Source organism: Takifugu rubripes, chromosome 1, assembly GCF_901000725.2.
Source record: "Takifugu rubripes chromosome 1, fTakRub1.2, whole genome shotgun sequence".
NCBI lineage: Eukaryota > Metazoa > Chordata > Actinopteri > Tetraodontiformes > Tetraodontidae > Takifugu > Takifugu rubripes.
In genome coordinates, this window is record NC_042285.1 from 26,322,131 (window position 1) to 26,337,703 (window position 15,573).

The 15,573-nt window shown below is 50.3% G+C and overlaps 1 protein-coding gene across 2 annotated transcripts; it reads left to right on the top strand.

The window, feature by feature from the left end:
* The first annotated feature begins 286 nt into the window (after positions 1–286).
* wdr3 (WD repeat domain 3) lies at positions 287–7,048 on the top strand. Of its 2 annotated transcripts, none has more exons than XM_029841862.1 (27): positions 287–427; positions 1,122–1,317; positions 1,395–1,604; positions 1,698–1,816; positions 1,899–1,977; positions 2,055–2,150; positions 2,240–2,350; positions 2,582–2,683; positions 2,796–2,896; positions 3,061–3,165; positions 3,237–3,467; positions 3,540–3,633; positions 3,705–3,806; positions 3,885–3,967; positions 4,170–4,308; positions 4,395–4,451; positions 4,870–4,970; positions 5,038–5,149; positions 5,401–5,535; positions 5,604–5,654; positions 5,725–5,790; positions 5,917–6,009; positions 6,111–6,161; positions 6,240–6,283; positions 6,396–6,524; positions 6,597–6,690; positions 6,760–7,048. In XM_029841862.1, the coding sequence occupies exons 2-27, from the start codon at positions 1,144–1,146 to the stop codon at positions 6,913–6,915; spliced, it is 2,835 nt and encodes a 944-aa protein (XP_029697722.1). In that variant the 5' UTR covers positions 287–427; positions 1,122–1,143; the 3' UTR covers positions 6,916–7,048. The 2 variants fall into 2 exon arrangements, with proteins under 2 accessions (XP_029697722.1, XP_003962218.2); XM_003962169.3 differs by having other exon boundaries at positions 2,240–2,344; positions 6,760–6,998.
* The last annotated feature ends 8,525 nt before the right edge of the window (positions 7,049–15,573 follow it).

Genomic DNA, 15,573 nt, shown 5'->3' on the forward strand with positions numbered 1-15,573 from the left:
ATGGTTCATTAAGTCACTGCACTTTCCAAAACTGCCACATCAGTGGTTCAGAACAAACTCTGACCGCTGATAAAGTAGCAGTTACACATAGCACTCGATATTTAGAGCTAACACCGATAACAAATCTAATATCTGACAGAATTAAAGAAAGGAACGTAGTTGCACAACCTTCCGCCGACAGGCAAAAGCAAACGATTACAAAAGCGTTCGATGAGACGTAATTGATTTCGCAACAAAACGCTATTTGAACGCCATTTTTGGATACTTACACATCACAACATGACGAATATTATTGTAGGAACTATGAATGTTCGAGTACATGTTTTATTTATTTTCCTGTATGTATCGACGAGTGATCGATTGATATAGTCTGATAAGTGTAGTACCTAGCACAACACAAGCGTTAGCTAAGAGCCGCATTTCAGAGGTAAGGAGACGACTAGAGCTAATTCATCAAATGTCCAGCTAGCAGAATCGTTGTAGATTTGCTGTACAACATGCACAGATACGAATCTCCATCAGAAATGTTGTTAAAAGCTGCGTTCTTTCACAAACGTCCCCACGTGGGTTCATAGATTGAAACGTCTTGACCGGGTATGTTTGTTTCGTTGTGCAGTCGCTACTGGCCGGACGGAGCTTACGGAGTATTGAGAGGCCTGTAACTATAGCTGACTATTTGGGCAATGCCTGTAAACAAAACAAACGTACCATTTCCCCACATCACAAAATGTGCTACACCGTGCTAAAAAATGCAAGTAAAAGTGCATTACGGCTCATTACATGTTGTAATTAGAATTCATTGACACTGTTAATTCTCTTGTAGTAAAGTTAATCTTGGAGGTGAAACGGAAGAGAGCCAGCTTGTGTGTTGTGAATCTGCACATGCTACAGCAAAACTGAAGCTAAAAATCATCAACAGTTGAAATGTATGACTCAGAATAACATGAAATAAAGTTAATAACACCACGTTAGTGTTAACAGTATACTTATGGAAAAATACCACTAACTGGTTATTTGCTCTGTAATTACTACACGCAGTTTGGGTCCAACATTTGCATTAACAGTGGTGTCATTCCTGTTAAAATAAGCTTTACTGTCTCCAATTTGTTCTTTTGAAACAGAATTCATCACAACCTGCTGGTCATGGGGTTGACCAAGCAGTACCTGCGCTATGTTGCCAGCGCGGTGTTTGGAGTCATCGGTAGCCAAAAGGCCAACATTGCCTACGTGACCCTGCGGGGGGGAGAGAAGGGTCGCTACATTGCTGCGGCGGCGTGTGAACATGTGTTTATCTGGGACGTGCGAAAGGGAGAGAAGGTTAGATTTACAAGCTTTGTGGTCACATCATCAGTCACCATTTCAGATGTTAACTAACCTTCCTCACCCATGTGTAGGTGATGATCCTGGAGGGTCAGAAACACGAGGTGACCTTTCTCCGACCCTCACCCGATGGCGTCAGTATTGCGGTAGGTTACGAGGACGGCGCGGTGCGGATATTCAGCCTATTAAACGGCGAGAGCAACGTTTCCTTCAATGGCCACAAGTCTGCCGTCAGCATCATATGCTACGATGAGCTTGGAGCTCGGCTGGTCACAGGCTCCAAGGTGAGTCGGGAAGATTTCCGGGTTTTCACTTGGTTTTTTTTTTTTGTGACAGATTTGATCGCATTCATATAAAAATCTACGTCTACGTTTTAGGACACCGACGTTATCGTGTGGGACATCATCAACGAATGTGGACTGTACAGGCTGAGAGGCCACAAAGGCCTCATCACACAGGCCCTGTTCCTCAAAGACAAGAACCTCCTGGTCACGAGGTAACTGGGCTTCAATCTCATACCTCCCTTGTTCAGAAGCTGTCAGCTGGGTTGTAGCAGCGGGGTTCTGTCTTGTCCACAGCTCCAAGGACAGTTTTGTGAAGTGGTGGGACCTGGACACTCAGCACTGCTTCAAGACCATAGTGGGACATCGTAGCGAGGTGCAGTTCTGGAGACATTTAGTAGCACCTTCCTGTGTGGGTGTCTGTGAGACGGGGGTGTCCTCTGTGTGTGGCAGGTGTGGGGGATGGTGCTGCTGGACCGGGAGAGCCGGCTGTTGACCGGCTCGGCAGACAGCGAACTCCGAGCCTGGGACATCACCTACCTGCAGGAGGTGAGCGTGAACAACATGAACCGCGATTTATGGTGTTTTAAACATTCCGTTTGTCGCTCTTTCTTCCCGTCTCGTTGCCTCCTGCTCAGGTGAAAGCCGAGGGGGAGCCGGAGGAGAAAAGGGGGAAAATTGAGCTGGTGGAAGATGAAGACGAAGGCGACCAGGAAGATGAAGCTGATGAAGGTCCCGAAGAGGTACAGGCGACCAATATTTGGTTAATGGTGTATGAAGCACAAGGGGACTTCAAGGAAGATCAATCTGGGCTGCTGGGAATGTTTTTACACAAAGGTTCCACTCAACAAGGCGAGACAGTGGAAAGGAAAACTGCCCTTTAACAGGAAGAAACCTCCAGCAGGACCACGCTCAGTTGAGGGGGGGTGTTCCCACCAACATCAATCTTTTCTTGTCTTCTGTCTTTTTCCTTCTTTCAGCGCATCCTGAGTTGTAAGAAGGTCGGCTCCATCCTGAGAGAGGCCAGAGACCGAGTCGTCTCGCTCGCCGCGGACGCCAGGACCGGCGTCATCGCCTGTCACGTGAGTGACGCCGACGTATTTTCCAGTTCAGGAAACGCAACTCGGCCATCAGAGACGGTGACGCGCACCCGAGTCACGCCTGAGAAAAATCATCAGGTTTTCGTGTCATCAGGGGAACGATTCCATCCTGGAGGTCTTCAGAGTGCTGCCAGAAGCAGAAGTGCAGCAGAAAATGAAAAAGAAGGAGAAGAGAGCCCGAAAGAAGGCGGCCCGGTAGGTTCAGGGCTGTAAAAATGATGATGATGGTGAAGATTTATGAACCAAAGACAAGTTGATCAATCTAGAAGGTTTAGTGTTGTTTAGTACTCAAAGCTGTAGCCAGTCCACAGTGGGGGGGGGGGACAGTGTGCTGAAGGTTCTGCTGCCCCCTGCTGTAGAGCTCAGGAAGAAACGGGCGAGGACGCAGGAGAGTTGACGGTGAAGAGGACGCTGAAGGACGAGATCACCAGATTGACCCACATCAAGGCCTCCGCGAAGATCAGGTCAGTCTGACGCCGAACCCGGCGTCTGTTTCTGGGACTGAGTCAAAAGTCCCTCTGCTCCCCCCTCTCAGATGGGCGGAGTGCCTGTCGTGTCCTGGCGGCGAGCTGAAGGTGGCGCTGCTGCTGCAGAACAACACCATCGAGACCTACAGCCTGAAGGCCGCCAGCACGACGCCCACCAGCAGCAAGACGGCCCGCTTGACGCTCGGCGGCCATCGGACGGATGTGCGGACGCTGGCCTTCAGCTCGGACAACCTGGCCGTCCTGTCCGCCTCCGGAGACACCATCAAAGTCTGGAACAGGTGAGGCTCCTCGGCGGGAGCGTTGCCCTCACGGCGGCGGTGGTCTGACGGGCGGATCTCCTCCGGTTACAGGGCGACGCTGCAGGTGATCCGTACCATGGCGTGCGAATACGCACTCTGCTCGCTCTTCGTGCCTGGAGACAGACAGATCATCCTCGGAACAAAGGTTAGCGAACCCGCGCCGCTTGGTCCCGTGAGTTCTCCGTCAGGCTGCACGCTGAGCGTTTCTCTCCTCAGAGCGGGAAGCTGCAGATCTTCGAGCTGGCCTCAGGAAGCCTCTTGGAGACCGTGGACGCTCACGACGGCGCCCTGTGGTCGCTGTGCCTCGCCCCTGACCAGGTACTTCTGACCTCCTGCAGCGTTCAGAGAGTCTACGCTACGTCTACTCTGACGGGATTTCAAAATAATTTTCCGTAGAGGGGGCTTGTAACAGGAAGTGCGGACAAGACGGTGAAGTTCTGGGAGTTTGAGCTGATAAAGGATGGAGAGATGAGCCATAAGTAAGTCTGATTTCCTCTGCTGAGCGTCTGTAGCTACATGCTAGCACTAATGGAGGGGGACCCGTGTCAGAACTTTAGCTTAAAGTGAACATCCGTATACATTAAACCCAATCACTGTAGACGCCAGATCTGGCCTGTTTGTGAAATTGTATCCTGTCAGACTGAATTCAGCTGAAGCAGCACTTGATGCTTTGTCACACAGGCGTCTGACGGTGAAACACAAGCGCACTCTTCAGCTGGAAGAAGACGTCCTGTGTGTGAAATTCTCCCCCGACCACAGACTTTTGGCTGTCTCTCTGTTGGACTGCACCGTCAAACTCTTCTACACAGACACGCTGAAGGTAACGATCCATAACCTGATCCATAACCTGATCCAGCCGCACGCTCTCACATTTACGTCTGAACCAAATTCTCCTCTCTGCTCCAGTTCTTCTTGTCTCTGTATGGACACAAGCTGCCCGTCCTTTGTCTGGACATCTGTCATGTAAGTAATCAGAGACACAAATAATTCAGAAACGATTTATGGCTTTACAAACGTCCTGCTCTGCTGCCACCTGGTGGCCAGAGTCACAACGACCGGAAGGCGTCGGAAGTGACGTGAAGGAGCTTTAGGATGCAGCTGCTTTACAACCATATTTAATTTGATTGATAATGTAAAAGAATTCTAGCCTCTTGAATATTCTCTTGGCCCAGAAAATGACTCTTTAGGGTCCACAATCAGAACACAAACTAAAATAGAAGCAGCTGGAACTGATGAGGGTCATATTTTAGAGCTTCTGGACCATCGGTTTTCATCATCTCTCAGTTTTAATTGATGTGATCCCAGCTGCTGTGGCCTTTTCAATGAAAATGTAAAGAAATGACCAACATCGCTGCGTCTGGCCTCCTCTTGTGTCGACCAGGACAGCACGCTAATCGCCACCGGCTCTGCTGACAGAAACGTGAAGATCTGGGGTTTGGACTTCGGCGACTGTCACCGCTCCATGTTCGCTCACGACGACAGGTGACTCCCAACACGGAAGCGCAGCCTCCGAGCCTCCAGCTCTGACCTCACCGCTCTCTCCCTGCAGTGTCATGTTCCTCCAGTTCCTCCCCAAGACTCATCTGTTCTTCACGGCCGGGAAGGACAAGAAGATCAAACAGTGGGACGCCGACAAGTTTGAGCACATCCAGACGCTGGAGGTGACGTCCTGCCTCGCTCGCTCATATTTGGGGTCACGGAGCTTAGTGAAATACTCGGCACATTTATGCTGCGGCCTTAATTAGAAGCATTTTCTGCCAAAGCAGGAAGTTTGGTGACATCAAGACAAAGTTAGAGTTGAAAGATCCACACGATGAAACAGGAGATTTAAAAAATAAATAAATGAAAATCCAGGGAGAAAATAGTTTTTTCCCCCTCGCGCCTCGCTAACGAGGCTAAATCGTCCTCTCAGGGTCATCATCGGGAGGTTTGGTGTCTGGCCGTCAGCCCCAGCGGCGACCACCTGGTGTCGGCGTCTCACGACAAGTCGCTGCGCCTGTGGGAGAGAACCAGGGAGCCCGTCATCCTGGAGGAGGAGCGAGAGATGGTGAGGAGGGCGGGTCCGGGGCAGCTCGCAGCTTCCTGCTCCTACTGACTGTTCTTCCTTCCTGTCAGGAGCGAGAGGCGGAGTTTGAGGAGAGCATGTCCAAAGGCGACATCCCAGTGGTGAGCGCTCAGAGGTCCGACCGCTCGCGTACGTCAGGCTGATCTCTGACACATCGGTTTCTGTCCGTAGGTACCCGGAGAGGCTCCAGGAGAAGCTGCCCCAGCCGGCAAGAAGACCATCGAGACGGTCAAAGCTGTGAGTCCAGAGTGCTGGATCGCTTGATGGCGTTTGGATGCACAGGAAGCCAGATTAGCTTCGTTGGGGGGGTGAACCTTTAGAGTTCAGGTCCCTTTTTGCTGACCATGCGCTTTTTCTGTGCAGGCGGAAAGAATCATGGAGGCTCTGGAGCTGTTCAAGGACGAAAACAGGAAGATGGAAGAACACAAGTACGTCTGCGAGGCTGCAGGCAAACAGGTAGCGACCCAGAAGCCAAGTCCTGATGCTTTGGTGTCTGACTGTGGGGCCAAATGAGCAGAATCCTCTTCCCAGTTCTAAAAGACATTCTGGTTCCGCAGCTTCCGCCGCCCAATCCCAACCCGATCCTCGTAGCCTTTGGAAACATCAGCGTAAGACGAGAAGCTCACCTCAAAAAACCTCCCGTCTCAATCAGCACCTCTGACAGTTGTAACCTGTTTTTGTTGCAGCCGTCGCGCTACGTTCTGGACGTCATCAGGAAGGTCAGATCCAGGTAAGACCTTCACCTGCGCTCAGACGCTCATCCTGGTGTGTGTGTGTGTGTGTGTGTGTGTGTGTGTGTGTGTGTGTGTGTGTGTGTGTTAACATCTGTGTGTCTCCGTCAGCGAGCTGGAGGTCTCCCTGCTGGTCCTCCCGTTCTCCTACGTCCCCGAGCTGCTGAAGCTCTTCAACGGCTACATCCAGCAGGGCCTGGAGGTGGAGCTGGTCTGCCGCTGCCTGTTCTTCCTCCTCAGGTAGGTGGCGCCGTGCCCGCCAAGCTCCGTCAAGGCGGTTCACCCTTTAACGGGGACTTGGGCTCCTTCCAGGATCCATTTTGGGCAGATCTCCAGTAACCAGATGCTGCTGACGGTCATGGACCAGCTGCGCACCAACACCGTGGCCCAAGTGCGCCAGATCAGAGTGAGTATCGGTGACATCACTTCCTCCTCTTCGTGGCTCCTCCTCATCGCCTCCTCCGCTTCCCGCTAGGACGTGATGGGCTTCAACAGCGCGGCGCTGCAGTTCCTCCAGCGGGAGATCGAGAGCAGAGAGGAGGTCACGTTCTTCGCGGAGGCCACGGGGAAACTGAAGGAGAGGAAGAGGAGGAGGACGAAGAGGGAGCGGGTCGTGCTGACCATCGCTTGAGTGGCTGCGGACGTTTTTGGGCCCCGAGTTCACTCGTTTTTGTAGGTTCTGAGTCCGATCTGTGTACGCAGCAGTCCCGTCTGCTGAAATAAACCTGGAGAGAAACAGCCTGAGCTCCTCCATCGTCCCAACACACCGAGACCCGTTAATGATTTAGGGGGTCCGGGCCGGGGGGGGGGGGCACAGGTGGTTGTTACCGGAGCTCCAGACCACCTGGGTGGACCCGCGAACGCGCAGCTCCTCTGGTCTCGTTACCCGGCTGAATTTATCGTCCAGTTCTGCTCGTACGTGTGGTCGGTATGTTTTACGTGGGGGGGGGGGGGGGTTTCAGGTATCCTCTCAATCACCTGAGCTGCTGCACGTCCCCTCTGACACATCTGGCGGCTTTACGGCGTTTTTCTCAGAATATAATCCCTCCATGTGCACTTCAGGCGGAGTAGGAATATTTATGCCCTTAAACCGCCTGGACTGGTGATGCTGGGATGGTTCAGTCCACATGTCCCACTTCATGTTTACCCACCGAATCTGCTATACACCGCCCTGCCGCTAGGGGGCAGCCTGGCGTCGCCTTAAACAACTCCTGGAGGGGAACCGGTCTGATATAATTCTGCACCGAAGGTCTCTCTTATTTATTTATTTTTAATTTCTCAACAACAGTCACACGGACGATGGGTGGCGCCCAGAGGGAATTATGGGTAAACGGTTTATCCTACGACTGTATCAAAGACCGGTTGTGTTTTGATTTTCCCACATCTTTGAGGACAACATAAAAGGACACCTGGAGGCCGGAGCCCCCCCCCCCCACACACTCACACACACACCTCCGCTCCTCAGAAAGGCGTCCAGTCAGACAGCAGAGGAGTTGGACCGGCTGGCGGGTCGTTCCTCGGCCCGCCGGGCCACCAGTCATCCCTGGTGTTAAATCTGTGTCCAGCAGTCATGAATGAGCTGCTGAGATATGAGGTGGCGGGCGGATTTGATGAGCCAGCAGCCTCATAATGGGGCTGTTCCAGCAGCGGGGAGGGGGGGGGGCGGCTGCTGGTGAGTGATGAGGTGACGGTGCATGTGGAGACGTCCAACACGCCCGACCGACCACCGGCTGAACTGCACACGTCTCGCACACGGACATGAATGTTTCCTTTCTCTGTTCACGCCGCTTCTGCTCCACCGCCGGCTTCACACCCTCCCGGACAGGGCGTCCGCTGTGAGGATGCTAACAATGGGTAGCATTGTTAGCATCCTCACGCGTGAAAGTCAAAAATAGTTTCATGTGGTTGGCTAAAAAAAAAAAGCCCCTTTATCTGTATGGTGGAGTGGAAACGTTTTAATCACCAGCGTCTGCAGAGACCAGGAAGAGGAAACCATATTTTAACTCCTGCACCACACCGAGGTCGGTCCTCTGTGGGCTCACGCACACACACACACACACACACACACACGCGCGCGTGCATGTATGTCATGTCAAACACGGGGTCATAACACTGCAGCACACAGAAATAAAGTTAAGAAGTAAATTGACCTCAATTTTTTTCCTTTTTTAAGAAACAAGAAAGGTCTGAAAGGCCACAAAAAGGAGATATATTAGCTTTCACACACACACACACCAGTGCACCTTTTAAGAGCGTTCCCCAGAACTCTCCACGGCTGATGTAATTAGTGATTTTAGAGCTCTGCACTTCGTATTACAAGTCATAAACAGACATTCAATCCGGGCTTTGAGAGAGCTGTTTATTCTGGAGTTTTATGGTCCAGGCAGGACCTTTCTGTGTTTATTCTCCAGGAACAATAATGCCACTATGCCCCCGCGCTGGAATGCCGTTCATTTGTCCAATTAAACACAGAAAATAAATACGAGTCCAGCCGACTGGTTCGCTCCAAAAACACCGGGACTGGAGGTGTCCTGCTGGAGGATTTACAGGGTGACGTTGGCCCAACGACGGAGCCCTGCGGAACTCCGGCTAATGCTTCATTTATTCCCCGACATAAAGGTGGATTAGCAAAGGGGGGGGGGGGGGGGGGATTTTGGAATCACACTTTTGAATTTCAGCTGCAGCTTTAAAAACAAAACCCCAAATGCTGTGGTTGCATCATTTAAGAAGAAGGCCCTAGCTAGCCGCAAGTAACGCCAATGCTGCAGTAAATTAGCATGCGGTCACAGTCGGGGTAGTGATTTATGAGCAGCACGCTGACCCGCCGTCCTCCCGACAGACTTGCAATTTCCTGTGTGAGAAAACACCAACTTCATCCGCGCAGCAAAGAAACATTTTGTCCGTGAATAATCGGCGAGCGGCTCGCCGCGGACGCCAGATGAGACGATCCGGCCGTCACTTCTTAGAAACTCCGATACGCACGTCATAAACGTCCGAATGGATCGAAACACGTGGCAGCAACGTCTGAAACCGCCGCGCCCGTTATTAGAAAAGCCTCCAGTAAAACTGGGAGCTGGACGGGATTTGGTCGCAATTGTTCATTCACATTTTTCACTGTGGTTAAAAAAAACAAAAAAAAACCCAAGGCTAACATGCATTTTAGCTTTGAATGAGGCTGAACTTGACTTTTTAATCTATTTTTAAAGTCCAATAAAACCAAATCGTCTTTGGTTTTTCTGCTGAACTTTGGTAGCATCCCAGTAACCAAAGCAGCCAATTACTGCCTTTGGCCTCCTGTGAACTCCGTAGCCCCAGTCGTTCTGGGAGGGGGGGTGTGGGGGTTGGGAAGGGGGGGGGGTCACACAGATGTGACCAGTAGCTCATCATGCAGCCGTGTCCAAAGCCGTGTGTTTGGTCTAACATTGGATCAAGGTGTCAAAACTACCACAGAGCCACCAAGAGGAAACAGGGAACATTCAGGCAGAACCGGGAAAGATCCGAGGAATGCCTGTGAAGTCTGGAGGCTGGTCAAGACCCACATCTGGACAAGGTGTGACACTTGAAGGCCAGAAGGTCAATGGGTGTTTTCAGCTTTTAGCAAGGCCAGGGATTTTAGCTCTCTGTGGTTCCAGGTCGACACAAACACCGAAGGATGATGTTCACCTGTGTGTAACAGGTACGGAACAGAAACCAGGTCGCATATGGAAGACGGTAAAGCAGAACGTTCAAAGGGAAGCTAATCGTTGGTGCTGCTATCGTTAGCAAAGGGTTGAACCGCGTTTGCGTTCATATGTCCAACACACAGAAGTGAAACCTGGTTCTTTTCAGTCCTGTACGGAACACATCAGAACAGCCTCTGGGGTTGTGACATCGCTAATACTGTTATTCCCTTTCAAGACCCCCCCCCCTCTTCTGTCAATCGCCTCGCACCCACTCACACAGGCCAGAGACCACCCAGAAGCACTAGCGAGCTGTCAATCAAATCCCATGAAGGCGTAAACACAGAGGGATTTTGTTTCCGCAGCAATATCGCTCCGGTTTGCGCTACCTTATTGCAGCTAGCATTTCGCTGCTGTTGTCATTATATTTTTGGTAAACTTTTTGAGCCACATCTATTGCAAAATGCAACAAAATCCCACAAACAAGGATTAGCCTTGATAAGAGCGTTAGCCCCAAAACACACTTCGTTTCATTCCCCTCCGTGTGTGTAGTTCAACAAGGACGTTACTCTGAGGGTGTTCTTGCATGTACACATTCTGATCGTTAGCTTGTTAGCATTTCTTGTTTTCCTTTCGGCCTGATCCGCTGTCCGACAAAGACGAACGACGCAGTCATCACTGCGATAAAAACACACACGGCGATGTCAGACGGGGGCGCGAGCGCCGGCCGTCTCACGAGTGTCCACCGATTCTCAGGGGCAAGTTGTCTGTCAGCACAGAGGCTTGAACCTTAAGCTCGTTGTAATCCTTCTGTCAATAACTGGACCTCCTGCCAAACACGCACACACACACGACCAACCTCAACTCTTAACATCAGTCCAAACACAACCTGCTGCCGCCCAGACCGCCGTGAGGCCCTCCGGCAGCCGCCTAATCTACGAAGATTTAGGAGAAGTTCGTGTGAACGGCGTTCTTCTTGTGTAATGACAGACAAAGTGACATATGGTTACGCGCTGAAAAACACGGAGGGGCACTGAGCGATACTGACGGGAGCGCTAGCTAAAGCAACAGGCGCGGAAACATCAACGCGAACGAGAAAAATAGCGATCCGTCAAGTCAAAATGCTACCGAGCCGATCCGCTGCTGTGCTGATGTGAGGAGTCATGCCGCCGCCGCTAATAAAGACGTGAATGTTGGAGGTAGCTGCAGCTGATGCCGTAACATCTGTACAGGCTAAAATAATACTGCGACATTAGCCGGGCTCACCTGTACCCTCATAACTCAATTTCTTGAGGGTATAAATTAAAGGTGTAACTATACCGTGTTTTTCTGGTGAAAAATAGCTTAAAAATCTGCAACCTGAGACTGAACAAATGGACGCCGTTGGGAAAACCAGGGTTTCAACACGCCAAGGGCACGTTTGTACATGTATGTGAAACGTTAGCAGAGGTGCACTCAGCAGGACACGCATGTTACAACTTTGTTATTCTTAAAGTTGATTCTGTAATTTGATTTAACCTACACTTTTTGGATAGGCAGCATATGGGCCGGTAGCTAGCTGCAGGCTTTAATGTTAGCATGGACCTGGTTAACTCAAGAAAGATTTTGTGGTTTTCTTGGTGGTGGGGGACTTAAATCTGAAACATTTGAACCTTTTAAAAAAATGTCATCACCCTGGAAATACGGAGATATTTATTAGCTAAATTTACGATCAATTTACGATCATTTTAAAATACTGGAATTATGACTAAAACCCAAATCAAACTTTTATTTCTTCACACGCGCACACACACACACACACACACACACACACACATACACACACACACACACACACACACACACACACACACACACACACACAGACTGCTTCATATTAGTGTTTAATTAAGTTAAAAGCGCTCTCTGTAGTCCAGGAACTCAACTGAAGTTATCTATTCTTTCACGGCTCTGAGCCGCCATCGTGCAGCCTGGGATCACAGACCATAATAAGCAGATCATGGTAACACTGGCGCAGCCCCTAGAGACGCCTGCAGCCACGGCCCGCGTCTCACTTCTGCGATTAACTCAATCAAGCTATTACGCAGACCTCCCCCGAGCTTGCTTTGTTTGCTTTTCTCTCTCGTCTTTGATGTTTTGATCTTTTGACCAGCCTCTAAACGCCACGGCTCACATGTAGCCTTGAACCAAACGTCAAAACACATCAATTTATTCTTCTGAAACAAGAGGTGACGAGTGGCCAATAAAGGAAAGTGAAATGGCCCAAATGACGGACGAATGCTTCCTCCACTCAGACACCTTCAGCACCTTCTCCGACCCCCTCATCACCTCCTTCCTCCTCATCCTCCTCAGCAATGACAGGTCTCTGATCAACACTTCCAACTTTATTTTAGCACCGATTCCTGGCCCGTTCCGGCCCCCGGAGGCTTCCCCTGCAGTCCTGCTGGGATGTCGGGGAGCGGGCGTGTTATTTTCAGCCTGTTGAAAGCAGAAAAGTCTTTTCAGCTGAAGATTAAAAATGAGTGCGAGGGAGATAAGATTAAGATAAGGCGGCTCTGGATCGCTTTACTCTGCTTTTTCCGGTTTTTACTTTTTTCCCTGACATTCAATCCTTCTTTATCCATCAACATCCCCCTTTTTGCAGTCCCAGCTGAGTCCCCTGAACTTTTCTAACGCTCGTCTCTCCAACTTCTGTCCGGTAACCTTCTATTTGGCTAACGCGCAGGGGTGATAAATCTCCTCTCGCGCTCCCACGCTTCCATCGCACCTCTTTGGAGGTTATTTCCGAAAAAAGGCCACTCCAGTTTTCTGGTGGGGAAATGAAACAAAAGGATTAAAAGGCTTGTTGAGCATCTGTTTTGCTGGCGATGGAGCAGGAGGGACCCGGCGGGGATGAAAGGGGAGGTGAGGGGACAGGAGGCGAGACGCGGGGATGCTCGGTCCTAACGAGTCGCAGTAACTCATGTCAGCCGTGAGTTACGACCTCCTGAGCCACAGTGGGGTAAAGTGTTTTCATTCCCCAACCAGCTGACACTGGACCTCAGCGTAGCGTGGACAGCTTTATGTATCTGCTGAACAGTTTATTGCTTTGATCATCGCCTTTATTAGGCCCGCCCACTGCCTCCTAAAGCTAATTAGCAATTAGCAGCTTCATTTTTGAGGTTTTTTTTTTGTTTTGGTCACATTTAGGAGGCGGGACGAGAGCAGTCGGACAGAAATATCGAGGAAGAGGAGCGACCGAGGATCTTGGCTGACATTTGGGAGTGTAATTACCATAACGGTGACCCTATGACACTGAAAACTTCATCTGCGGGGGTGGGTTTCAATTGACGTAATCAGGCGGACTTGTTCCTGATCTGACTGATAACGCGCTCATGCGTTGCTGGTGAGGCTATTTTCTTCTCACGTCCCCAGTCATCAGCGGACACATTTCTGTGAACTGATGCTGCGTCTCAACACCCAGTCAGGGTGTTCCACCTTCTAAAAACCCACCGTGTAAATTAGTTTTGTGCTGAATGAGGGACCCCTGTTCCATTCGATATCATTCCATTTCTGTCTGAGACAGCGAAAATTAAGAGAATTTAAATTGAAACTCAGGTTTGTAAGACGGAGCGCTGGTCCCTGTTAAGCTCAGTGAACCTTTTAGACTCTAAAATATTGTTACAGACACCATCGCTCCATGTGAAGCAGCCGTACTTGGCAGCAGAAACAAGGCACTCACGTTACAAATATCATATTTGACTGGCTGTTGCCGTGACCTCCCCTATGACCGCCCCCCCGATCGTGTTAGCGTCTGGCACCCCCGCTGACTGTGGACTCATTGGGGAGGCTGGAGGTAGGAGATACTTTCCACCATTTTGTCCAAACTTTGATCTGATTTTTTTATGATAACAGCGACGCCTGGAAGGAAACATCTACAGATCCCAGGGATCGCTGTTTAACTAACTTGTCGGTATTCTCGTTTCGATTCTCCGACATTCTGTTTCATGCCATCTCCTTTCCCTCCTACGTCTCTATCACTTTTCCTTCTTCTCCAAATCTCTCCATCTCAGCAGGACAGCAGCGAGATGCTGAGTGTCGCCCAGCTCGTAAATCTTGCCTGCTGTGAAACAGAAGATGGATTCCGAGGACTGCTGGGAGGTTTTCTATCACGGTAGTCTTTTTAGGGCCGTCCACCGCCACCCCACGTATGTCACTGAACCCACACTGTGGGTTTGGCGATTACGAGTGTGTACCCGAGATTCTGAGACCCGAGATGGATCAGAGGATGAGACTGAGCAGCAGGGCAGGAGGAGGTTTGAGGGAAGGCCGAGATGTGGAGGAGCGAAGTTCATCTGTTTGTGGATGGGGAAAATCGTGGGGTTGCGTCCTAACAAGATTAACACAGAGTTGATGGGAAGGTTTTCACGACAGGGTGCCAACAAATAAACACAATTCAGGGATGACACCTCCCCCACGGGGTGGGCACAGTGGAAGCTGATCCCATTCCTCAAATTCCACCAGGGTGATCTGGTGTCAGGTGGATACAGCCGTTCTCTACTGGCCCCACAGGGACAGAAAGGTTATCCCGTCCTGCAGGAACAGAGTATAGGGGGGCCGCGATAAGGTTCTCCGGGACAGCTGTGGCTTAATTTCAAATCCACACCAGCCGTTTACGCAGCGCTAGCAGATCAGAGCCGGTCACCCGATAGCAGTGTGAAAATGAGACAATTCGTTTTGAGATATAGACAAATTGATTTGCTTGCAGTTGCGGAGCCCAATTTTAACGGCGGAGCATGAGGATCGAACATAAAAACAGATACACCATCCGTCACCTTGTCAACACAATCACAACAACTGGCAAAAATCTATTATTGCAAATTAAGACTACCGGCTGATAACAAGAGGTTGATGTCAATCATGTCTGCATGTTCACCTTGAGTTGACATTGTTTTGACCCACAGAGTGTGGGTTTCCTCTGAACCACCACTATATAGGTTCCTGTATATCTCACGGTAGTCTTAATTTAAAGGCAACTGGGCAAGGAACCTAACCAAATCCTTCTAAACTGGAGAAGCCTCTGCCTCTGGAGGATGTTGCTGGCAAACTTCTTTGATGTCTCAGAGACTTGGTGAGGTTAGAAGCTCATGTTTAAGGCGAATGAAGGCACTAACTCGAGAAACAAAAGAAAGCAGAAGTTGATACAGACACGGCTATGATCCCCTCCCCGGGGAAACAAATTGCCCTGCTTGGTCATCTTGTTTTGTCCTCCGCCAAGCTAAACCTTCATTCTCAATCTTCTCATCTGTTACTGTCCCAGCATGCTGTGGACTTACAAGCGGCTGTGATGGGAGTTACACGCAGGAACAGATGGTAGCTTATTAGCACTGGACACATTCGAGCAAATATTTTGCCGCCTGGTGAATAAACTTTGTGGTGGCAGACAGGCATCTGAGTGTTGAGTCTGAAAAGTCCTCAAAAGATGTTTGACACCCGCTCCGCCAAAATGTGCAGGCTAAAAGAAGGAGAGAACGTCAGAGGAGTGACAAAGTACGAACGCTAAGTGCTGACAAGAGCACAGAGAGGAGCGTTGATGGACGGAAACTAATGCTCGCCTGCCACCGCGGGGTATCTGCAATACTGTGGGGGTA

Coding starts and splice junctions, on each gene's coding strand:
- wdr3 (XM_029841862.1), top strand. CDS start 1,144: ATGGGGTTGACCAAGCAGTACCTGCGCTATGTTGCCAGCGCGGTGTTT. Junction 1,318..1,394: donor ACGTGCGAAAGGGAGAGAAG/GTTAGATTTACA, acceptor ACCCATGTGTAG/GTGATGATCCTGGAGGGTCA. Junction 2,151..2,239: donor ACATCACCTACCTGCAGGAG/GTGAGCGTGAAC, acceptor CCTCCTGCTCAG/GTGAAAGCCGAGGGGGAGCC.